This window comes from Megalops cyprinoides, chromosome 8, assembly GCF_013368585.1.
Source record: "Megalops cyprinoides isolate fMegCyp1 chromosome 8, fMegCyp1.pri, whole genome shotgun sequence".
Taxonomy (NCBI): Eukaryota; Metazoa; Chordata; class Actinopteri; order Elopiformes; family Megalopidae; genus Megalops; species Megalops cyprinoides.
This window is the reverse complement of record NC_050590.1, coordinates 37310000-37336280: the sequence shown is the minus strand read 5'-3', so window position 1 is coordinate 37336280 and position 26281 is coordinate 37310000. Positions and strand designations below refer to the sequence as shown.

At 41.3% G+C, this 26281-nt stretch overlaps 1 protein-coding gene across 1 annotated transcript in view; it reads left to right on the top strand.

Moving 5' to 3' along the window:
* LOC118781686 (A disintegrin and metalloproteinase with thrombospondin motifs 17-like) overlaps positions 1-26281 on the top strand; it is a 108461-nt gene that overhangs the window by 40450 nt on the left and 41730 nt on the right. The window contains exons 8-16 of the mRNA XM_036534687.1: positions 6674-6814; positions 7404-7554; positions 9249-9350; positions 9754-9899; positions 10748-10917; positions 13108-13235; positions 13690-13810; positions 20092-20172; positions 20925-21082. Of these exons, the coding sequence (XP_036390580.1) occupies positions 6674-6814; positions 7404-7554; positions 9249-9350; positions 9754-9899; positions 10748-10917; positions 13108-13235; positions 13690-13810; positions 20092-20172; positions 20925-21082 (1198 nt within the window). The remainder of the gene's footprint in view (positions 1-6673; positions 6815-7403; positions 7555-9248; positions 9351-9753; positions 9900-10747; positions 10918-13107; positions 13236-13689; positions 13811-20091; positions 20173-20924; positions 21083-26281) is intronic.

The following is a 26281-nucleotide window of genomic DNA, read 5'->3' as shown; positions in this document are numbered from 1 at the left end:
GGTCAAGTTGGCTGGTAGAGTTATTAGATGAATTGAGAAGAGAAGAAAAGTCGCCAAATTCAATGGGTATAAAAGAGTCGAAGCGCGGGGCGGGCCTAATAGACATGTCTACATAATCTGGTACGGGACTGGCCAGGCAGGAACCAGAAGTTGATGAGAATTTTTGTATTGTGTCTCTTATCTTTAAGATTTTACTGTCAAAGAAGTTCATGAAGTCACTGCTACTATAAATTGCTGGTATGGTAGGGTTAACTGATGCAGGACTCTTGGTTAATCTGGCAATAGTGCTAAACAGGTACCTAGGATTGTCCTTGTTTCTCTCAATAAGAGTAGAGAAATATTTGGATCTGGTAGCTGTGAGGGCATGCTTGTAATTTAGGAGACTTTCCTTCCACGCCAGGAGAAAAACCTGTAGTTTGGTGGAGCGCCATTTTCTTTCGAGTTTTCGTGTGGCTTGTTTGAGAGCACGAGTATGGTCGTTATACCAAGGTGCTAGCTTCTTGTCAGTGATTTTCTTCCTTTTGAGGGGAGCAACGGCGTCTAGAGTTTTACGCAAAGTAGAGTCGATTCTGTCCGCGAGTAGATTAATTTCAGTTGAGCTGGGGTTTGAACATAAACTAGAGGAGATTTCGTTGTGCAGGTAGTATGATGTAGGGAGCTCGTCGATAAAGGCATTTGCTGTAAGAGAGCAAAACGTGCGCCTGGAAGAAAATCTAGGCTCCGAGTATGTGAAGCACGTTAGTGGTAAATTGAAAGAGATGAGATAGTGGTCGGATAACACAGGATTGTGTGGCATGATTTCCACCTGGTTAATGTCTGCTCCATATGTGAGGACCAAATCAAGAGTATGGTTGCGGTAATGTGTGGGTTTGTCCACAGCTTGATAGAGTCCAATGGATTCGATGATGGACAAAAATGCTGTTCTGAACGGGTCATGTTCATTATCCATATGGACATTAAAGTCGCCTACTATTACAGCTTTTTCTATATTGACAACCAGGTCAGATAGAAAATTGGCAAATTCCGATAAGAAAACACTGTAAGGGCCAGGTGGCCTGTAAATTATAACAAGGGTAAATAGCTGAAATGCAGTCTTGTCAGGATGTGCAAAGCTAAGTACTAATAGTTCAAATGAATGGAAGTTATAGCCAGGTTTAAGGGTGGCACAGAGTTTGGAGCTGTTTGGAGCTGAAGAAGCGTGTAATAAACTACAGTCGGCCTTTTCGAGAGGGTTGTCGGTCTGATTTCAATTGACGTCACATAAAAACCTGAAATCGTGTTACACGCTGTCAAAACCGATTCCCGACAAGGTTCGCTTTGGAAAAAGCACTAAAACACTAAACTGCTAACCGTGGAAACAAACCGTGGCTATTTCTGCGCAGGAACGAGTGCTGAAATTGATGGCTAATATGCATGTTTTAATTTGTTAAATTGACGCAATCTCAGTAAGGAAACCAAACTATTCCCATTTCAGTCAGACAAGTCAGTGCGAAATCACTACCAATTAGGGAAAATAATTATGCCAAACCTGGCAGCCCGGGTTAGCGGATTCTGTTGTATTTGCGACCAATAAGCTGTTGTTGGGTTTATTAGTTAGCCAACGTTACTGTAAAACGAAATTACCAAATCGTTCCGAGTGACCCTGCTAATTTTCGTTAATACGTTTTGATATTGTGGCTCATTAGCTACCATATGGGGGCATTTTGTGATGATGTGTAACTTAAACGTTTGCTCAATGTAAACTTAATATCCAATATTGATTTGTTATTCAGTGTGTCACTATGAAGATTAACTTTATATTCTTGTCAATTTTTTAAGCTGAAGTCAAATTTCCACTCTTCATTGTGTGAGGAACGTGGGTTTTTTAATTACAACTCTCCATTGGCAGCAAAATTGGGCAGCGTGGGTTTTTCTAATGGACCAATGGCCGTGGGAAGTAGCGTTTATTTTCAGTGAGCCGGGATGAAATGAATTCTGTTACTGCGAAAGAACACAGTGAGTGTTTTGCGCTTAAAGTAGTTATTATCGCGGTGGAAACATTATTCGCGTTCGTATCGAACTGGTTATATATGTATATTAACGTATATATGTTGCCTCTTTGGTTAAACTGTGACTTGGCTGGAGGAATTGAAACAAACGTGGCACCTAAACTGGAGCTTGTGCAATTTTGATGGTACAAATCGTTTCATTCATTTACTGCTTGAATTGTTTTTGAGTGTCAATACTCACATGGTTGTTTTCCACAGTGTGCTGTTTCATGTGGGTAAACTTTGCAAAAAGGTGAGACTGCTTGGAAATCTAATTACATGTTTCATCCGACTTGTACCAGTGTTAAGCTGAGCTACGAACCTGTGAAGTACTTTGATGGTAAACTTGTGGATATGCATTCTTATTTAACGTGGCTGGCGATTCTAATGTTCTGTTTTCCTTTCTGCCAGCCACTGTTTCCAGTGTTATTTATTGTGGTGAACTGCATTGTAAAAATAGTCCGCTGTCTAAATCTTCCCCGACGAAAAGACGTGGGCTACTTAGCTGTGCTAGCTGGCTAACCTGTACGGGAGAAGGGGTTTGCTTTGGGGTGGTTGTTCCTGTCCTGGCCGCTCGGTGTCTGGGCGCTTGACTACACGATGTGTGTCATTGGGTGGTGATCTTTAGGGGTGCTGCGTTCACTTCGCGGATGCGATTGCATGACTGTAAAGGGCGATTGGGTGACGTGTGCATGCAGTGTATTCTCCTTCACTTTTCTTCCAGGCACAGTGGTCAGGGTGGAGCTGGCGCAACTGAAGCAAACTCTGGTGGTTCCTGCGAGGCGGAAGTGATCTAGTTAATTAAAATATTGTTTTTAAACTATTTATGAACTATTTATGTAATAAAGGACGCTTCTATTTTCCAATTAATGTCTCAGAGCGGTTTGTTCTCCGTGGGGAAATTGGAGATTGGGTCACTACAATTACAAAGGTGGACAATACAGCTGCACTTTCTGTCAGAAAGGTCTTTCCTTTTAAATATGTTTATGCTCCCAAAAAGAAGCATATGGATGTTTTATGTTTTTGACAATCATCTCTGCAAAGTAATAAAATTACTGTTAAAGAGTAGTGTTTTTATTTTGAATTATTTAGATTTAGAATGTCTATTCTATAAAATAGAATACATTTTAATGTAATGTAATTTCACATAACATCAACATTTATTTTTGGCCCACAGCCCTCCATCCAGTTAATTTTTGGCCCTTCATAGGAAAGAATTTGGGCACCTCTGGTTTAGAAGAAAATATTTCAAAGGGAGCAGAGGAAATTAAACTTTAATTTCTTATAGTTATAATGTCTTATTTAAATTATTCTGTTTCATTGTTTGGGTATTCATGTGCAATTTGTTCAATAAAAGCATGTTTGAAATAATTTAATTTCTTTATTCAATGGGTATAGGCTATTCAATGTTTGGGGTCTATGTTAGCAGTGTACCTATTAAAGCAGAAAGACATAGGAACTGTGTAGCTAATATGCACACCAATATTTATCGCAAGTCATCACAATATTGAACAATGTTATCCAACATCACAGATTGTCTTCATATCCTAATTCTAAATAAAAGGAGAAAAACAATCAAATATGAGTAAGTACCCACCGACACTGCTTTGAGTTTTGTTTTTTTATATTTTGTCTTTACTTTTGGCACTGGCTCAATCCAACTTACCACTTGACTTCCCTGTAGCACAGGATAAAAGGATGTGGCCTTACCTGAGTCAGGGGAGATTGGAGTACCTGTTTGTTTTGGATACTGGAACACGTAGTAACTACTGTTTGTGGACTGAGATGTCAGTATTGTTTTATGGACCAAAGCATTGATTGGTATCCTTTTTGTCAGGAATACAGTGTTTATTTTATTTTGGAGTGTTTTGGCCTCTCCTTAGTGTTGGACTTCGGTGAAAGGAATGTACTTGCAAGATAACTAATAAAACTGTTACACAAAGAACTTCAGTCTGGACTGTGGTTGAAGGAGAGTGCGAAATGTTTATTGATGATCTTCAATACAGCAAGGCTTCACAGGCAATGGTCGGCTCAGCAGAGTTTCAGATGTTACACGTACTAAGTCCAGTGCTTAGAATCTTACACCTTACACACTCCTCAACCTCTCGCGGTCCGGTCTTTCTCTGCTCACTGCTGTCTGGTGTCTGCCTTCTGCTGCCAGGGTCAACTTTGCAGCAACCTAAGTAGTTAGAAGTGCTTACACAAGCCTTGTATTGGATTATTTAGGAATGAGCAATGGAGCTAGTTCAGGCAGGGTGGAATCGCTGCGGGTGTGTCGAGCAAGAACACAGTCAACAATATACAGAACTGATTTTAATCAGGTGGGGTGTGTGTGGTTCTGCAAATACAAATACAAATACAAACATAAATATCTTATTGCAGTTACATATATAAATGATTCATATTATACATTAAGGTATAAAAGTATATAAATAAAGTAGCTCCATTTGCATATTTAACAGATAACTGTACAATAGAAAATAATACTACTTATTTAACGAGTAACCACATCATTAACTTGGCATGTACAAGCGAAATTTGGGTTATTCTACATCAACTGGAGCTACATATTATAGCCAGAGGTAGTAGAGACAGTTAAATACAATTCACTAGTAATTGGCTACATTGAACATACATGATCAACTACGAATGAATACTCAACATTCTTAACAGGTGTTCTGTGAGCCGGGCAGTGCAACAGCCCACTAAGTTATATTAAACTGAGTGATAAGTTTTACGGTCGGAACGAAGGATTTACATATACTAGGCAGCTAACGCTCACCACGAACTATACAGACATATTAATTCTACATTCCTTCACATAACAGGGAAACATTGTCCATAACTGATCCTAAAACATAAACGTTGCAGTACTTACATTTAGGATGCACTCACACAAACCGTAGCAGGAAAAGAAGACCATACGAAAAGAATCTCGCATCCCCGCTATACGCGATGTTTACTGCTAAAGTTGACGCAGTCTCTCTGGCGCTCCTTCATTAGGGGTTAGGCACATTCACATGATAGCTGCGTAGGTTGTAAGGACTGCTTATTGGTAGAACGATTGAAACTATATTCTACATGGGCTTCGCAACAAGCCTGGTAAGATGTTTAGGTTTGCTCGACCTTGCCGCGCCCGGGCACTGGCGCCTTATTGGAAAAACAATGCTTCAGAAGGCACCCTTAGATTGATAATGAAAACACACTGACCCAGCTCCTCTCTGTCGCAGACCTTGACAGGGGAGGCAGAGTGGAGAGAGTCAGTCGAGGGGTACAACTGAATGGTACCACCAAGAAACATGCCATGACATCATCCAAGGCACATCATCAAGAGTGGGCTCATAACTTTAGCTATGAGGTAGAAGACCATAGGTCACATTAAAGAGTGGGACCGAGCCTGGGAGCCCAAGCCTTAGAATATACAAAGAGTAGGCCCAGGCCTGGGATAGGAGGTACAGAACTAATATATCAAACAGGCCCTGTCAGTAATCATACATATAGTGATTGATCTAGGAACAACTTCGTGGAAATCAGGGGCCTCTCTGTTGGAGGGCCTGCAGCATATACGCACAGAGTACATGTGCACGTGATTCGTTCAATAGCAGCATCACATTGGAATGTGGATCACATGCCCTGACTATGTTATAAGGTGACTATGATCACCTTACAACTACATAGATACAGCCATATTATACACTGTACATACTAATTATACCAGAATAACCATCATACTGCTTACCAGCTACAATAAATGATCACTAAATAATCACCACTATTCTTCATTAGGAACTTTGTATTTATTATTTTTTTGGCATGGGGATTTTCTTTTTTGTTGGTGTTGGAACACTGAACTAACCAACACACCAGATACTCAGCATCAGCTGAAGGGTCTGGACAGAGCTGCCCCAGCAGGTTGGGCCCTCTGAGAACGGCCTCCCCAGGCCCCGCTTCTCAGGTGAGTCCCTCAATAACCTGTTGTGTCACCTGGGAATTGTGAGCTGTCTACCTTAGAGCAGTGTTTTTTATTTTGTTGGAGTTCTTTCTTTTCTTTCATTTTGTTATTGTCTACTTTACACATTCACAAACAGACACATACACCAAACATTTTCAAGATGTAACCAAACAAGGCTTCTATTGTAGGTGATATATCCAGCATTGGTGAGGCTGGTGGCCATAATATGTATAGGTCATAACACCATATACATCCATACACATATATGTGCACACACAAGACTTTATAGCCATCACACAGATGCAAGCCAGTGCCCTCTGAAGGACATGAAGCTTGTTTTACTCTGAGAAAAAACTGTCCCAACACTCTGTGCTGTAGAAATCCCACAGCATGTGGTTTATCTTTCATGCTTTCACATTTCTTTCATTAAAAATGAGCTACTACCTTACATAGGGGTTCACAATGACTTTTTCAACTCTGAGTTTGTCAGGTTGAGACAAAGTTAGTGATTTTGCTTGGCTTTGGAAGGAATGCGTGACTGTGCAACAACTGTAAAATATGGTGGCCGGACTGGGCAGAGACAGGAGGTGAGATCGCCTTGCTTTAATGGTTAGACATGCTTCTGTTTCGAGGCTAGTGTGTCCCTTATTTGTGTGACATAAAACAACGCTGGCATTGATCTCCTTCTCCACAGTATGGGTGTGAGCCATGATGATGACCATGACTCCTGCACAAGCCAAACCCACATCATGTCTGGGGAGTGGGTAAAGGGTCGCAACCCCAGTGACCTCTCCTGGTCTCCCTGCAGCCGTGATGACCTGGAGAACTTCCTCAGGCAAGAGACGAACCACGTAAATCTATTACACTCCTCCTGACCCACCCCTCCCCACCCAGACTCTGTTGTGAAAACAGGAAAAAAGCATCTACTGTATGTTACATCAAAGTACATCAACACTTTTAGAGCTTTATGAAAGGTTTGCTTCTTGTTACTGTGTAGTTTTGTAGTTTGTTCTAGTTTACTTGTCTTCATTTTCTGTACAGAGTGCATTTTTCTCCTGTGGCCTCTACTACCATGATTCCTTGTTTCAAATGACAAAGTTTGCTTGTTTTGTCCCTGACCCTGTTTACTTAGTTTGAGTGTCTATTTCTTTGTTTTACATGACCTTGTCTGCTTGGTTAGAGTGACCGTGTTTCCTTGTTCTATGTGACCATGTCTGCTTGGTTAGAGTGATTGTGTTTCCTTGTTTTACATGACCGTGTCTGCTTGGTTAGAGTGACCGTGTTTCCTTGTTTTACGTGACCGTGTCTGCTTGGTTAGAGTGACCATGTTTCCTTGTTCTCTGTGACCATGTCTGCTTGGTTAGAGTGACCATTGATCAAAGTGTCCTGCAGTCCTGATGTGGAGTGCTCCCATGTGGCTGTAGGTCGAATGCCAGTGCCTGCCTGCAACACACAGACCCACACAGTCACGTTGCCCCCCATCCATCTGCCAAGCTGCCTGGCATGCACTACAGTGCCGATGAACAGTGCCAGATCCTGTTTGGCACCAATGCCACCTTCTGCAATGAAATGGAGGTAATCCACCGCTCCTATCTGATTTAGTTCTTTAGATTACTGTCAGTTGCTCCTCTCTGTTCACTGAATCACCAAGATATAGAGATCAAGCTTGATTCCAATATAGGTTATCCAAAGTAAGGCAATCTTTTCTCACTTGAATGCAGGAGGGTGGTACAGGACTCAAAACTAGTTGGTAATAGCGTTGAATTGCAGTTGTGGCACTGCTGTTGAGTGATGTCCTCCTTCAGTGGATAGGAGTTACACAGTGGAGCTGTGTAAATAGGCGTTATGCAGAATGGTCCCCTTGAAAGCTGCCTTGAAGGAGGCCTTCTGCTGGGCAACATAAAAAATATCATGTCTATAGTATCATTGAAAGTTTAAAAGCATTGCAGTGTTAATCGTTATTCTGAATATAAAGAAAACCACATTTAGTTTTTGTTCCTGCATGCTCCACAGTGGATTAAAACAAAATTTGCCGTTCAGCACATCTGCATTTGCCACGCCTTTCAGTAATTCAGCCAGGTAAATATCTGTGCTGGAATTACGGAAGGAAGTTGCGGTCAAACTTGATAATATGATTAATTTGCATTAAAACATTAACGTGTTAAAGTTTCGCGATTAATTGTGAGCGAGCGTTAACGTTGACAGCCCTACTATAAAGACATGGTTTGATGAGTTCGGTGTGGAAGAACTTGACTGGCCCGCACAGAGCCCTGACCTCAACCCCATCGAGCACCTTTGGGATGAACTGGAACGGAGATTGCGAGCAAGGCCTTCTCATCCAACATCAGTGCCTGACCTCATAAATGCTCTACAGAATGAATGGGCACAAAATTCCCACAGAAACACTCCAAAATCTTGTGGAAAGCCTTCCAAGAAGAGTGGAAGCTGTGGATAGCTGCAAAAGGGGGACCAACTCCATATTAAAGTACATGTATTTGAATACAATGTCATTACAGTCCCTGTTGGTGTAATAGTCAGGCGTCTGAATACTTTTGCCCATATAGTGTATGTGCTGAGAGCTTTATGGCCCTAGAGAAATGTGTGTCCAGGAAGGCAGGTCACTGCAAACTGCAAAAGTAATGCTATACCACACTGAGGAAATGTTTTCACAGATGGCTATGAACACATTTCCTCAGTGTGGTATAGCATTACTAATCCCTCTGGGCAAAGAGATATCATAAGATATTAACCCCCTCCCTCTGTCACCCTCTCACCTTGTCACCTTCTGACTCATCTGTTTGCTCTCTCTCTCTATCCTATTCTCTGCCACATTCTTACCCTTTTACTTTCTCACCTTCTCTCTCTCACTCTCTTACCTTCTCACTCACCATCTCACCCTTACCCTAGAGGGCAATGGGCCTGCTATTGAGAGTGGGATGGGCAATGTTTGATGACAATTCCAAAAACTTTTTTTTCCTCTGGATCCACAGCTACCAGATGCAGCCCTGAGGAAAGGCCTCATGTACTAAACTCATGTATTGAACACCGCAACACATGAATCATGGGCAATGTGTATTATTCTGTGCAGTATGAACCCCTTGGTGTGGTCTTACAGATATGAGTGATTCTGAGCAGAGGAAGTTAAACTGGGCCAAGCATGCACACATGTGCGGTCAGTTTCCTTTGTGAAAGTCTGAATTTATGAGCTTCCTGCGAGGTTCAAGGTGGTGTGGCTCAGGCCCTGGTGATGTGATCACTTGCTGTTTCAGCACCTGATGTGTGCTGGCCTGTGGTGTTTGGTGGAGAGGAATAGCTCTTGCCAAACCAAGCTAGACCCCCCTCTGGATGGGACAGAATGCGGCACCAACAAGGTGAGGAGCAGTGACTGGCCACCACAGGCCAAGCCACAGGAATGCAATACTGCAAAAGCTCACACCACATAGTGTCCCCAGGTTGGCACCCACTGTCACAGTGTCCACAGTTAGCCTGTTCCATGCATCCCAACTTTGGTAATACTACGAGTAAAATATCTATGTCACTTATTTATCTTCTACTCTATAATACGTTCAAAACAGAGTTTCTTCCTCCTGTCCAATCTCACACTGATTGGTTGATTAAATGGACATTATTTAATGGAATTTATGTTAACCAAGTGTAATTGAAGACCTCTGTAAGATCAGTAGGACTGTACATGTGTGTATACCTGTGTGTGCGTGTATACTTGTGTGTGTGTGTGTGTACACCTCTGTGTTCCTTTGTATGTGTGTATCTCAGTGGTGCAGGGCAGGACACTGTGTCACTAAGGCGCCACTGCCCCAGCATATGGATGGAGACTGGAGTGCCTGGAGTAGCTGGAGTGCATGCAGCCGCACCTGTGGAACAGGAGTCCGTTTCCACCAGAGGAAGTGTGACAACCCACCGTAAGTCTGAATGCAATGACTGACCAAGCCCACTATTGACCGTATCTGCTGCACCATTGGTTTTCCTCAAATGACTGGATGTGCTGATGGCAATATAGCAACCGTTCACTTGTGATTCACCAAAGCTAGAAATCTGTCAGTTAAACATGCTTGTTTCTGAGTGTGGCCTGGCTTTGGGTCAGCACACTGTACTGGCCTAGACAGAGCTGACTATAAAAGCAGTCAGTTAGCCAGGGACAAGAAGAGGGAGTGCTTTTTGGCAAGAGAAACAGAGTACTGATCTTAAGTGAAAGAGAAGTCTTCTTTCCTGTGGAAGAAAGTGATTGATTCATAATCAATGTGATTGATTCATAAGCAGGCTTGAGGATTAAGATGTGTTCAGAGCAGCTGCATTGTGAATGCACCCCCTTAGTGCTGTTTCATCCAGGGTGAGATCAAATCGCATGCTCCAAGCACAGCTGAGGAGACAGTGTTCATTTAGACTGCTAGCCTATCTGTCGGTCTCTGAACATCTGTCTGTTTCTACGTTATTTCCAGAACCAGACAAATAAGAGTATGTGTGAGTTTGTCTTTGCATGGTGGGGGTATGGTAGGGGTCTGGGAGAGGGGTGTTATATGTATGTATAGGTGGTTAGGGCCTGAGGTTTAATTTCAGGAGTGGTGCCATTGCATTTGTGTTTCTTAATCTTGGGTTGTATGAGGTGTGGGAAAGAGGTGTTGTGTGTGAGCTAAGTTCTTGGCTCTGTGAGGAGTGGGAGAGAGGCACTGTGTGTGTGTGTGTGCGCGTGCGTGTGTGTAAGTTGTTAAATCTTGGGTAATTGGACACCTCTTTCCGGTCCTGCCGACAGCCCAGGGTTCGGAGGGAAGCTCTGCCTGGGTGGAAGCGTGGAGCACCAGGCCTGCGAAGCTGCGCCCTGCGCCAAGAGCCTGCCCACCTTCAGGGACCTGCAGTGCCAGTCACTTGAGCGACATGCCAGCAAGAGGAGTGCCAATATGTGGACAGCCGTCATCGAAGATGGTGAACTAACCTGACCCCCAACACTTTACACTAAACCCAGTCAGCCGTGAGGTGTAATGGTCATGAAACCTGGTGCGTAGTCATGCAATCAGAGGTTGTAGTCCCAGGTGAGGCTTTGCTGACATATTCATCCAGAACTGCTTCAGTAAATATTCAGCTGTGTACATGGGTAATGTTTAAGCTGCATGACTTAGGTTGGATAATGCTGTCTGTCAAGCAAGCCCATATTTTTAAAACAGTCATGCCATTGCAGGCAGGACAGCCCTATGGGTGCTTGCTTCATAGGTGTTGATATTGTCCACATCTTTATACTTACATGTCTTGCTAAGCTCTGCATTGTAAATGCTCCAAGGGAATGTTAAAAATAAGATCATGAATCTGTCCCTGGCACAGCTTGAGCTCTACCTCTCAGAGATCTCTGGGAACTCTGCAGCAATCCTACACTCTTATTATCCCACCATCCCTAACTAAAATTTTGTTTCAATTTAAAGGTGCTTTATTGGCAGGACAGACAATAACTGTGTTGCCAAAGCAACAATAACAACAGTACAGCAATTAATCAAATATAACCATATACAGGTTAAATTGATAAACAACAAACAATAATCAAGTGTAATTGGAATTGTTACTGCAATGCTCTCCTGATGCTGACTGATGGTGGTGTTGGCCTGCTCAGTGAGCTTTAGGCCCAGCTGGCTGAGTGGACTCTTTTCTGGGTTCAGCTCTTTTTGGAATGTTTATAACCAGTGGGTGCATACCTAATTCCTAACTGCATGCAGAGTTTTTCTATGAAATTTCAAAATATTTTTGCCGTATTCTACATGCATTGTTTCAGTGGGGTATTTATCCCAATTTGTGTGATCCTGTTTTGTGATGGGACTCCACAACTCATTGCTGTAAAGAGCAACTGGTTCAATGACACTTCACAAAATTTTGAGCCAAATGTAAATGGTTGGTTTAAATTAGTCTTCTCTTTATGGCATAAAATGCCCTGCAGGTTTCCTCCTTTATTGCATTCACTGCCAGGTCAAACCTCCCTCAGGCACTGATAATCAGTCCCACTTTGTATCCGCAGCCTTGCAGTAGGTGTGCTTTAGGGTAGTGTTGCTCAGAGGAAAATGGTATTTATTTAGCTGAAATCAGGCTTTTTTATGAAGTATCATGACTCTGGTCTTATTCATATTTAATGTCAGGGTCCAGGTCTGGCAGTACTGCTCCCATAGGGCAGTCTTCTGCTGAAGCCACTTTTCTGTGAGTGACAGCAGGACCAGGCCATCTGCACAGTGCAGGAATGTGATAATAACGCCATGAGCGAGTTCAGGGGCTTCAAACTGCTCCAAAACCGTAACATTGATGTAGATGTTGAGTACTGCTAGACTGAAGCTGCAACTTTGTTATACTTCACACCTTTGTGTGAATAAAGCAGTTTATTATTTTATTTCCTATTTTTACACTGTATTTATTTTCTGAGTATATTGATTTGATGATGTTGTAAACTTTACCCTCAATGCCACTTTGAATTTGATTTTTCATAAATAGACCTTCATGCCAAATTGAATCAAATCTAATAAATCTAATATAATCAAGTCTACAAAGCAGGCAAATATTTTTTCATTCATATGTTTGGTAGACATGTTCATTTATTAGGGTGTGTAAATATGGTCAGATGTACGGTGGTTTGGGTGAATGTCAATCTGACTCTTATTCCAGACATTGTGTTTGGTAAGGATATTAATTATACTGCAGAAAACTTTCCCCAGGTTACTGTTCACACAGATGCCTCAGTAGGTTTTGGGGTCAAATCCACTTTTATATATTGGTGTTATTAACACTTGATTGCAGATCTCACCTCATCTCTCACTGTCCCTACATCCCTAAGTCTCTCTCCTTGTCCCTCCATCCCTAATTCTCGTGGGGATGACCTCACCCTGTCCAGTTCTCTGTCAAATGCTTTTCATTTCTTCTTCAACCTGTTCTTTTCCTTCTTCATATAGGCATTTGGAGTATTTTTACAAAAAAATGTCAAAGTTGTGCAATTCATCGCAGCTCCCTCTGCCAAAGCCTAAACCCATGTTGAGATTAATAGTAATCTGTTTGGAAACTGGAGTCAGAGACACTTTAGCAGTTATATATTTCAATTTAGCTCTGTGAGGAAGACCTATTTATGAATGAATGAAGCTCTCCTCCTAGAGAAACCATGTGCACTCTTCTGCTCCCCCATTGGGCAAGATGAAGCAGTTCTGCTGGCAGAGCGGGTTCTGGATGGAACGCCCTGTGGGCCATATGAGACGGACCTGTGTGTGAACGGGCAGTGCCAGGTTAGGCCCGCCAGACTGGCCATCCATTTCAGTGTGGATGTGTGTGTGGTGTGTATGCGCGCACGCACGCCTGGTTTATGTGTGTGTGTGTATATATATGTATATATAAGCATAAATATGTGTGTGTATATGTGTAAGTTCTTACTTCCTATCATAGAACTCACTGCCAGGCACACACAGCTGGAAGGACTGGTGCCCTCCCTCTCTGACCTGTTTAATGTCAGATGATCACATGTAAACCATCCATTTAAGGTCATGAGTTCTGCTTGTTTGGCTTCAGGCCAGCACCTGTGTGGACACAGGTTCTAATCCTGACTGCTGCTGACAGCAGACCCATCAGTGTAACTGGCCCTCTTTCACAGTCTCACTCACTGTGGTTTGTAATGGTGATATCATCATCATCATTGTTATCATCAGCATCATGGTCAATTTATCTTTGTGCATGCGAGGGCAGAAAATTGGCTGCAATGGGATCATTGGCTCAGAGGCAGAGGAGGACCACTGCGGCGTCTGCAGTGGTGATGGCCAGTCCTGCCGACTTGTGACGGGACAATTCAATCACACCACAGAGATTGGTGAGTAACATGACTTTAGGCTGTGAATCATGGGCGAGGCACTAAACATGCAGCCATGGAAATGCATGTTTTGTGAAATCTAAGCCATGTATGTTAGGATAAGGACATCTGTGAAATAACAACAACAATAACACTGATTAACAACATCTATTTGATTTCATAATTCTTTAACTGTCTTGAAGACATCAAATGCTGGATGGCGAGGAACTTCCTTCAACTAAATGAAAAGAAAACTGAAGTAATTATATTTGGCCCTTCTAGCTCTGTCATTAGCCTAAGCACTGCGCTTGGTCCCCTGTCTACAAATTTGCACAACGTAGTTAGAAATCTTGGTGTCTTTTTTGACACGTCTTTGAATTTTAAAAAACAAGTCAGTAGTGTTGTGAGGGGCAGCTTTTATCAGCTTAGAATCATAGCCAAATTAAAGCCGTTTTTATCTCATAAGCAGCTGGAAACAATCATGCCATGCTTTTATCACCTCTCGGCTGGATTACTGTAATTCCCTGTATATGGGGTTGACCCATTCCACCCTGTCTCGACTACAGCTGGTTCAAAATGCAGCTGCTAGACTTTTAACTGGAACAAAGAAAAGACAACACATCACTCCTGTTCTGGCTCACTTGCATTGGTTACCAGTGAAATACAGAATCGATTATAAAATTTTACTATTTGTTTTTAAAGCCCTCAATGGATTAGCGCCACAATACATCACTGATCTGCTGACTCCATATTCTGCCCCCAGGTCACTTAGTCATCCTCACAACAACTTCTCTCAGTCCCCCGCTGTATGTGTATGAGTCTCTGACACCACTGATGATGATGGCACCGGTAATGGCGACACACAGCAGCAGTTGTGCAGTTCGTAGTGGTTTTCTAATTTGTTTTGATTTGTTTTATCATTATACTTTATACTTTACTTTATTATTTTTTCTTAAGTAATCTGTGGGTGTCAGAAGCAGCAATGACTTACCTGACTGGTAATTTGACAGGCTTTTTCCTTCTTATGATGTTTTTATGCCATTTTTTGAGTGGCCTTTGTCAGTACCGGGAGCCCCTGTATAGCCATGAGTTCCTCCTGCTATTGCGCAACTCCGGTGTGGGTACCATGGATCCTTTGGCAGCTCTCCCTGCAGAGATCATCCAGTTGGATCCTTCTGTGGGGAACCAAAGCTGGGAATCCAGGCCGATGGGTGAGAGGAAAAGGAAAAGGGGGAGACGTGGCGGCGTGCGCCAGAGACTCAAGAGACAGGGCCACCGTCGGATACTCCTTCCCACAGTTATCCTCGCCAATGTCCAATGGCCAAGTCACTCTGAAACAAAAGTTGACGAGCTTCGGGCAAATGTCAAGTTCCTGATGGAGTATAACAGCGCTTGTCTCCTTGCGTTAATGGAAACATGGCTCAAAAAACAAGATCCTATTTCTGATTTGGAAATCAATGGTTTCGGACTACCTTTTCACCTTGACAGAGACTCCACAGTGACCGGTAAATCATTTGGTGGAGGCTGGTGTCTCTATGTCAATAAAAACTGGTGTAATACAGTGGTCGTTAGGGAGACATTATGCACACCTGACATCGAACTCTTGTCTGTATCCCTACGACCCTTTTATTTGCTAAGGGAATTCCCACGCTTGTGTATATTCACCCGTAGGCTAATGTTGACATAGCAACTCAGGCTATGGTTAAAACAGTGCAATGGCTTCAAGGGGTTACACTGGACGCACCGAACTTTGTTATGGGTGATTTTAATCACTGCAAACCAGGAAAGTCCTTGTGTAATTTTTACCAGTATGTGACTTGTCTGGCTCATGAAATGTCTGGACCTTTGTTATGGATCTGTCAAGAGAGCTTATAAATCCCTTCATAGAGCTCCACTCGGTATGTCTGCCCATAATGTTGTGTATTTGGTTCCATCCTACAAACCGGTCCTGAAGAGAAACAAGCCAGAATGACGTTTAGTTCTGGTCTGGTTCGAGGAGTCTATTCAATATCTCCAGGACTTTTATCGTTGCACAGACTGGGACATATTTACAAATGTCTGTGCTGATCTTGATGAACTGAGACTGTGTCAGCATATATCACCTTCTGTGAGGATTTAGTCATCCCCCAGAAATTAATTTTCATGTATTCAAATAATAAACCATGGGTCTCCAAGTCTGTCAAAAACATAATTATCCAGCGAAATATCAGTTTTTATCAAGGGGATGTGACTCGGTACAGGGAGCTACAGAAACAAGTAAAAAAAGAACTAAAGCTGGCTAAGTGTAACTACAAGGACAAAGTTGAGAGCATGCTCAGTACTGGTGATTTACGCCCTGCATGGGAGGATGTGAAATCTATGATGGGGATGCAGTCCAAGAAATGTCCAATTTCCCTTAATGGCAAACCTGATCTTGACCTTTCTAATGAACTGAACACTTTTTATAATCGTTTTAACATCTATGATTTTAGTGAGGAGTGGTCAGTTGTCAAAAATGCTGCTCCTGGGCAGAACAGTGTACAATTTGCGTATAGGTCAGGCTGGGGTGTGGTTGATGGGATGAGCACCCTATTAAATATGATTTTGGCACACTTAGAAGGTGCAAACACGTTTGTGAGACTGATCTTTATTGATTTCTCCTCAGCTTTTAATTGCATCCAGCCTCATATTTTAGTAGAAAGGTTAGCGAGCATCCACAACATTGATCCTGGTTTGATGGATTTCTTAACTGGAAGGTCGTAACGTGTGAAGGTTAATGGTGTTTTATCAGACGTTCTTTTCTCCTCCACTGGATCGCCCCAGGGGTGCGTCCTCTCACCTCTTTTATCTGTGCTGTACACAAATGAGTGCCAAATCCAATGAGGCGCCATATCATTAAGTTCGCCGATGATTCAGTGATCGTGTCTCTCCTCAGCAGTAACGACCCTGATCATGGCCCTGTAGTGGCAGAGTTCACAGATTGGTGCAAGTCATCCTTCTTAGACATTAATGTATCTAAAACTAAGGAGATGACAATAGATTTTAGGAAAAATCCTACGGTCACCTCTCCGGTAGTGATCAATGACCAGGCTGTTGAGTTTGTGCAGCATTACAAATATCTTGGTACTGTAATTGATGACAAACTGACCTTTGAGCTTCAGGTGGATGCTGTGTGTAGGAAAGCCCATCAGCATATGTATTTTTATCGCAAGCTTCGAAGTTTTAATGTTGACAATACTTTTATGAGAATGTTTTATTCAGATCTGTACAAGGTCCGGACTCTGAAGAAGGCCCAGTCAATTCTGGCTGACCCTAGCCACCCCTTGTTCAAGGAGTTTTGCTTGCTTTCGTCTGGCCGCAGATACAAACTGCCAATATGCAGGACAAACAGATTCAAGAATTCCTTTGTCCCAGCCGCCATTGGCCTTATAAATAAATTAATGTGATTTTTTCATGTTGTAGTCGTTGTCCTTACCCAGTGGGACTTTTTATGGGATTTGTAATGGTTTCTTTTTTTATTATTTTGTGTTTATTGTTTATTTATTTATTATTGTTTGTCTGATGTTGTCTGATACTGCTGGCTGCACAACAAATTGCCCCTCGGGGATAATAAAGAATCTTGAATCTTGAATCACTCACACCTCAAAACCAAAGGTGACCGGGCCTTTTCAGTTGCTGCCCCCAGGCTTTGGAATAGTCTCCCGTCTCATATTAAGTCCTGTTCCACTATTGACAGCTTTAAATCAAATTTAAAGACCCACCTTCTTTCTCTTGCTTTTAGTTCAATCTGAGGTTGCCCCATGGTTTTTGTCATGTAGAACTTTTTATTTTTTTATTTTTTATCAAGTTTTTGTTCTCTGTTTTTATTTCTTGTGTTTTATTATTATTAGGGGCCAAGCACCAAAGGTGCTAGGCACCTATTGTAATTGTTAGAATTTTTCACTATTATACTTTCTCCTCTGGGAGCCTATGGCAGCCCATAGAACCCCTTGATGAATTTATCACATTGATAGAGGACAGTCCAAAGTATCCACGCCTCAAATTTGGGGTCAATCCATCTATCTCTGTAGTGCCACCAACAGGCCAAACTTCAAGGTACATTTTTGCTTATAGCATTACTCTGGCAGAAAAGCAGATATCTCAGCTAAATTTCTTGTGCTTCATCAAAGTTAAGGATCCTATCTGGGAACTTATGAAACCTCCACATCAGCCATTTTGTGTTTCATCCATCTTTGATTTTGTCAAAAACACATTTAACCACCTCCTCCTAGAGTTATGGCACAATGAGGTTTTGTGTATTACCTCTTTGGACCATTGTCTTAACAGTTGTTAAAGGATAGTTGCTAGGTTGAACAATATGGTCGCAGTGTACCCACAAATGCACCCGTGGAGTCGCCATAAGGGAAGAGTGGCCATATCTCTGCAATGTTTTTGTTCATTGGCATAAAAGTCGATACACATGCTTACAATTAGGCCTGGGTGGCACACACTATGTTTAGTGAAATTTGGCCACTTTGGGGTGCTATACTGAAAAACAGGTTTAAACACCCATGTGTCCATGTACTTAGATTTTAATGACATTTTGTTCTAATGGACATCACAAGGCACAGACCACACAAAGAAAAGCAGATATTGCGACCAATTTTTTGTAGGTCATTACATCATTACATATCAGGTCCTAACTGGAAAATGAACACATATGGCATGGCATGGCTGCTAAGATACAATCAGTTTGTAGCACTTAAAGTAGGCACATCTCCTGCACCTTTTGACCTATTGCCACAACTAATACAACTAATACACTAAATGCTGTTGAAGAAACACTTGGACTTTCCATATTGGCCTGAATGTTAGACAGCAGTTTTTTTTTTCTTCAGAAATTACATCTGAAAAGTGGGGTTGTCTTACATGAGAGGACTAGACTTTTTAATGTTATTATATTAAGAACAGCAGATGGCGCCATTTATCTGAGATTGAGTGGTATTAGAAATCCCAGTAGACTAGTTTATTTTTATTTTAATTTAAATGTGGTAATTTTATCTAACAGATCTAGAAAATGTATCAGAGTACCTTGTTTTATTCAGTGTATTTTATTAAATTGATTTTAGATTGAGATTTACTTCATTGTCATTTTATCATGCACTAGTGCAGAATAGTGTCTGTCTGGTCCTATGGGGGGATTAATGGTTCATTGGGGGGGGGGGGGGGGGAGCAAGAGTGTTCATGATCTTCACAGCCTGGGGTATGAAGCTATTTAGAAGCCTGGTGGTATCAAATGAAATCATTTCTTTAAATAAATAAGATTTGATCTTCAAAAAGTCTTTTGCCAAAAAAGGTGTTAAAAATGAGGGGTCAGGGACATTTTATTATATTCAGCTAATATGATATGTTCTCTGCCATTTTTCCCATGATTTTGGATTTTTTCAAATACCCAAAAATTGCACTCCTCCAACAGCGTTTGGTACTTCTTATTGCAATGCCCCAAGAAGGCACACTGCATTTTATGGCACTGCTTATGTTTAAGCTTGACAATATGTAGTGGGGGGCAGTGTGGTGGTGCAAATGGGTAGCAGTACTGCCTAACATTATGGAGGTTTCAAGTTCGGGGTGCGGCTGCATTCAGTTTGTACCTTGTCATGTTCATGTGGCTTTCCTCTGGGTATTCTGCTTTTCTACCACAGTCCAAACACATTCAGGTAATGTCAATTGGACATGCTATGTTGCCCATAGGTGTGAGTGTAAGAGAGGACGTCAATGTGTCTGTTCAGCCTGTGCTGGATTGGTGTCTTGGTCAGGGGTTGTTCTCATTAGTTGTCTACTTGGTGGCCCTGAGGTGCTTGGCCCCTTCATTGCTGCTTGCAGCCAGATTTATTATTATCATCATCATCATCATCATCATTTACTTATTTATTTATTTATGTGTTTCTCTTAATCCTGCTTTTATTTGTACTCTTTATTCCTTTTAATTGTGTATACTTGTATTGGTTTTCATCTGTCTCGACTGGAAAGCATTTTGGGTCAACTTCTGTTGTTTTTAAATGTGCTATATAAATGAAAGTGACTTGACCTGACTTATGAACTGATTTGGGTTGGGCGCGACTGGGTTTGAGGGAGTGGTGGTGGAGTTTGAATGACCTTCAGTCCAGTTTTGTGCATTCTCATGCCATCTGTGATACAGAGAAGCAGAAAACCCTCTGAGATCATTGGAATGACACTCTGTATAAACAGCTATGAATTCTAAGTTTATAGATCACAATAAAGTGAATTCTCAGAGAGGAGAACCAGCAGGTAACGTCTCTCTGCCATGGCATCTGTTCCTGCAGGTTACATCGAAGCAGTGATCATACCAGTGGGTGCACGGAGAATCAAGGTGGTGGAGAACATGCCGTCCCTCAGCTTCCTGGGTAAACGCTGGTTACATCTGGATGAAACATTTTGCTTGGCTCCATAAATTGTCTCAAGTCCTGCAGTGTGCTTCAGCCTCTCAGAGACACGCTGATAGGCCGGCTTTGCAGCGTGGAGGTCCTTCAGCCTCTCAGAACTCAAGCGATGTGCTCTTATTTCACTTTGGAGAGACAGCTCTCCACCATCAGGTGTCACACACTGTGGCTCAACACTTGTGACTTCTGTCCGGAAAGGGACAGATGGGAGATTCTGTCAGGTAGCTCATGGTAGCTGTATGTGCTGTGGGATCCATGAAGCACTGACCATCAACCAAATAAAGAATGAAAAATCTACTAATAATTAAAAGTTATTAGTGATGGGGTGCTTAGATCCCTGATTGTAATCAGTGGCCTCATTTGGGGCAGTTGCAATTATAACAAATGGTAATGATGATCGTGATCATAATAGTAAACATAAACATGTTGTTTATGAAGTGGGTACTGAGTAGCAGTTGGCAAGGCACTTGCTCTAAGGGCAGGCTGAGCCCTACATTAGCCAGGGATTCCTTGTCTCACCACTTTCAGGCACCCTGAGGTGCCTATGAGTTACTCAGATGACTTTAGTGCAGTGGGCATTTAACTTGCCAAAGAAACATGTTCTCATTGGTTAAAGTTATACGTGCAAATGAAAACAAATCACAGCTGGACCTGTTGTGGAGGTATTGGCACTGGTCCCAGTCTGATGACAGGCTCTTTCTTTTGAATGTTTCCAGCGCTGAAGGACTCTGCCAAGGGGTCCATCAACAGTGACTGGAAGATTGAGCTGCCTGGGGAGTTCCAGCTGGCAGGAACCACAGTGCACTATGTGAGGCGAGGACTTTGGGAAAAGATGTCTGCGAAGGGACCCACGAAGACACCCTTGCACCTGATGGTAAAGCTACTATAACCGTACGTTCACACCGGGAGCGGCGAGAAACCGGTTGGTGGCAACCAATCGGAATAGAAGTGCTCCACTCTAGAGAATTCTAAAGAACACAATGGTGTACTTTTGTTCCCACCAAACATTTGTTCCCAAGCACAATGGAGGAGAGGTTTATTTAATTAATGTAGGCTACACACAAATTAACGTTAATGTTAACTAAAGACCAAGGCTAGTAAACGTGTCGTATAAACTGCATGTTGAAATTTGACTTAGCATTTAGCATCAATACAAAAGTCACACCACACAAATGGCTTTTAATTAGTTTATTTTGTTAGTTTATTTTGTTGCCAAACATTTAATTATAATTGTTCATTTCTTTCCTTCATCGATTGATTTCTTACCTTAACATTGGTTAATGTTAAGGTAAGAAGTTAATAACACTACTTGTGGTCAGTCGGCACAAAAATACCGGTCGACATGTTTGTTTACTTTACGGCCTCTTTAAATAACGTTTACAGGCCCAAGCATTCCAAAGGAACTTGTAGCCGCCTTTTTCATCTGCGTCAGAGCGTCCACTTCTTCGACAGCGTTGTTGGCAGGGTGGCCAGAGCGAATTTTGACACTCTCACCACTCCCGGTGTGAACGTACAGTTACAAATTAGAGGTCACAAGCCACCTCAATTACTTCCAAGCCCCAAAGATGTAAAAACATTTAAACAAACTGATAAGAATTAACATCTTATTACTTAAACAGTCTCTTCATTGTGTACAGTGTTTTTTCTGCACAGCATGATTCCATAATTACATTAACACTTTCAGTGCTTTCAAAACAAATGAACAGCACAATTCAATGATATACATTCATTTAATCACAGCTATGTTCTGTTTTATAGTTACACAGATTTAAATATTCTGTAATAATCATCTTGTTGCAATACCAAGTTACGTGCACATTCTACATAAGGAGGACTGTTGTTACATGACCCACAGACTACTTCCTTCCAATACATTTTACCATATTAAATGAGGTACGCTTTGTTTTAAAGTTTGAAAAGTAGAATCTATGTACACAAGTATTTAAAAATATCAGCAAGCCAGCTAGCAACCTAGCACCGCTTTCATATATTAAACTATACTACAGACGGCACGCCGGTTAGAGTGAATGACACAAAAAGAGTGGAACAACCTGCTTACATCATGAATATCAGGATACGTAGACTCTTAACTCTGAACAAGTTGCTCCTTTGGTAATGCATGCGTTCCTTTCTTCAAATGCATTCTTCCATAACAAGCGCACTTACATTTTAGAAAAGTAATTCATAAATGTGTTCTTAATACTAGCAAACCAGCTAATGCATGCACTTCTTTCTTCAAATACGTTCTTCCATAAGAACCACGCTTCAGTTTTACAAAATGAATTCATGAATGTATTCACAATACTAGCAAAGCAGCAAACATCCTCTTATATTAAACTATATTATGAAACATTTTCATTACAGTGAATAACATAAGAAACTTTGGAAACATAGTATCTTGCTAAGCCTATTTAATTCAACCGGTGATATTAAAACATGGCGAGTATTGAAAAGAACAATGTAATCGTTCGCAAAGTGCAGGGAAATTAACTTAGCTAGCTTTCTAGATGGGCACAGAATGGTAATACAATAATGATATGATTGCAGACATAAGGATGACAACATATTCAACGTCCTCCCATGATATGCTAGCTGGCTAAGTCACTACGCGGTGATATTATGAATTGCAACGTGTATTGAGGAGAAGAATGTAATCATTTGCTAGTAGTTAAAAGTAGTTAGCTAGCATGTATTAATATTTATTAGAAGAATGGTAATACAATAGTCGTTCATTTCACTGTCCTATCAAGATAGAGTAATGAGAAGAATGTAATCGTTTACACATTAGTTGGCTACAAGGTAGCGCACTGAGTTGCTACGCGGTTATTGAAAGACTTGCAACGTGTATTGAGGAGAGGAAAGAAGGCTAATCGTTTGTAAAGTGCATGTTCATTAACTTGTACAACAGTTTCTTTTCAAAACGCGCTTGGTGCCTCTCCCGGAAGACTGCAGTACTGCAAGTATTGCCATAGATTCCCATTATATTTTGAGATCATATTTTATAGAATTTTTTATGGAGGAATGGACTTGCATACACATACACCACAAACCTACCAGGTTTGGTGTGAATAGCTATTACCATTTTGGAGTTATAGCCATGGGAAAAATCTGTTTTTATCATTTTATGGCACAGGTAGGCTTTTGATCCAAATTATAGCAATTTGATTAATAGACCCTTTGGGCTACGTCCAGGACCAGATTTCACATTCCCTAGACGTATCTAGGATATAGACGGATCTAGGATGCTTATCGCTTAGAAAAACCCCCTAAAAAAGGTTCATACCAGGGTGGAGAGGCCTTCGCCCACCCCACCCCCCCCCAAAAGTTTACATGCACAAGTTCATGTCATAACAGACATGCATACCAAATTTGGTGTAAATCGGACTTATATTTCTAAACAAGCCCAGTGGGCTTGGAAGCATAAAAAAAGAACGAAAACAATATGCTTCCCAGCCCAGTGGGCTTAGAAGCACAATAAAAAAAGAAAAAAAACCCAGAAAAGGAAAAAAAAAGCCCAGTGGGCTCGGAAGTGTAAAAAAAAAAAAAAAAAACAGGACGAAAACAATATGCTTCTCAGCACAGTGGGCTTGGAAGCATAAAAAAAACAGAACGAAAACAATATGCTTCCCAGCCCAGTGGGCTTGGAAGTATAAAAAAGAGGATGGAGAAGAAGAATATGCGTTGATGTAAAAGTCCATCTTTAATTCAATAAAAAGCAGTAACGAAACACACGAAAAGCACTGTCTTCGGGTTCAATGGTGTCAGAGTGAACCCTGATCATTCTAACCAATTCCAATATATACAGTTTAGGTTATGCTCTTGATGTAAATGGACCAGACCTATCGCCTATATGATAATGAAATCATGCCGTGTGTAAATCAGGATACCATTTGTTTGAGAAGGTTCTCGATTGCCTAATCCCGATCCCATGCTATAATTGATTACCATTTTGCTTGACCCAGTTGTTAGGGTGTCGGCAGAGGTGTGGACCATTCTGTCAGTGTCTCTATGATAATCAAGCCATTTCAGATGACGTGGCTATTCAAATTAGATCATGTCTGGTGGAATACACATTCTGGGGCAGAATGCTGTAATTTCTTACACTAACTTACAGCATCCTACACCTGATGGTAAAAACAGTAGGTTGCAGCACTCTACACATGATGGTAGCACCAGCTTCCTCTGTCCTGCACCTACAGGAGGATCTGCTGTTACACCAGTGCTGTCTTTACACTCCTGATAACATCACCAATGTGAGATGTTATACCTCTCTTGGTCTCAGTCCAGTCGCTCCCTGTAGCTGCCCACATCATGTTCAAGGCCCTTGATGCTTATGTACAGGGTGACCAACAAAACTGCACCTACCTACCTGAACTCACTGCTGCAACCCTGTGTTCCCTTCCGACTGCTACACTCTGCCACTGAAAGGTGCCTGGTGGTGCTGTCACATCGTGGCGTAAAATCACTATCTAGGACTTTCTCCGCCATTGTCCCCCAATGGTGGAATGAACTTCCACACTTCTTCCGTTCTGCTGAGTCCCTCTCTGTCTTCAAGAAACATCTGAAGACACAGCTCTCCCACTCGAGCACCTGAAACATTACCCCCTAAAGGAACTTCTCATTACATTATTGGTATTTAGCAGACACTCTTACCCAGAGCGACTTACATCAGTCACAATGTTATCCATTTATACAGCTGGATATTTACTGAGGCAGTTTGGGGTTAGGTGCCTTGCCAAGGGTACTACAGCAATTCCCCAGCAGGGAATCGAACCAACAACCTTTGGTCACAAGCCCTGCTCTGTAACCACTATGCTACACTGCACATGTCTCAACCTGTCTCCTACTAAACTATAAAATAAAATTATATAGAAAATTTAATCTAATGGTTTAACACACTCGTTAGCTTTATCTTCTAGTTTGTTCCTTGCCTGGCCAAACTTTGAAACCTGGTCATGCAGTGCTTCTAATAGTGTTGAGTCCGTATGGTTTTTCGCTTGTGTTGTATTATACCTCACTTGTAAGTTGTTTTGGATAAAAACATCTGTCAAATGAATAAATTAGGGCTCTCGATCGATTTTAAAAAAGTAACTAATTAATTGCACAATTTGCTGTGATTAATCGCGATTAATCATTTTTTTCTCCTTAAGACTGAAGCTTGTAATAATGGATATTTATTTAAATGTAAAATCACAGAATTAATGTAGAATCAATACAAATGAAGTATATTTAAATTAAAACACTCTTGTTTAATAGCATCTTTTTAACTTTGAACACAGATTCTCTCCTATGAACTACAGATTTCCAATAAAACCATCAAGGCCATCAAAACTGACGGTCAGCTTGAAAGACTTATTTCTTATATGCACTAACAGAAATAATAACAAAACCCAGGCCTGTATGTTAAAGTGCCAGTTGAATTCCAAAACCATCAAGGCCATTAAAATTAGATACCAGTTTAGAAATGTTTTCGTTTAAACGCATTAATTTTGACAGCACTAGAAAGATTGTAAATGTAAATTTAACTTTAGTCTGTAATGTTCAACCAAAAAACATTGTTTTAACCAATTTAAGCAGAAGTAACTTTGTCAGTGCTGTGCAATACTGTATTTTGTTCATTTTAGTAGTCTTAGTAGCTCTTTATGGTTAAAGCACTTGCTGAAATGTTATTCAAAGTTGCAGATGAACTGCAGTGTGTTAGGTGTAAAAACAAGCTTAATATGTTAAGCATTTTGTTAATATACAGTTATCAATTTGACATATTTAATTGTAATTGCAAGTTAGATAACTAAATATGATACTTGCTCAGCTATTTTATAATTCAGGTTCAGCACTGCTGTTATATACCACTTCAATTCCATTTAAGTTTAAAATGCATGCATAATGAGCTATTACTGTTCTGGGATATCAAATATTTCTTAAAGGCTGTTGGTTTCTCCAGGCTGAGAAGCTGCAGTAATGTTCCTTTTAATGGTCTTGGTGTTTGGGGTCTCTTCTACTTTGTAAGCACTAAATATGTCCCTCATTTATGATGTCTTCAGTGTTTATATAATGAGTAGACTGATAGCAGCAT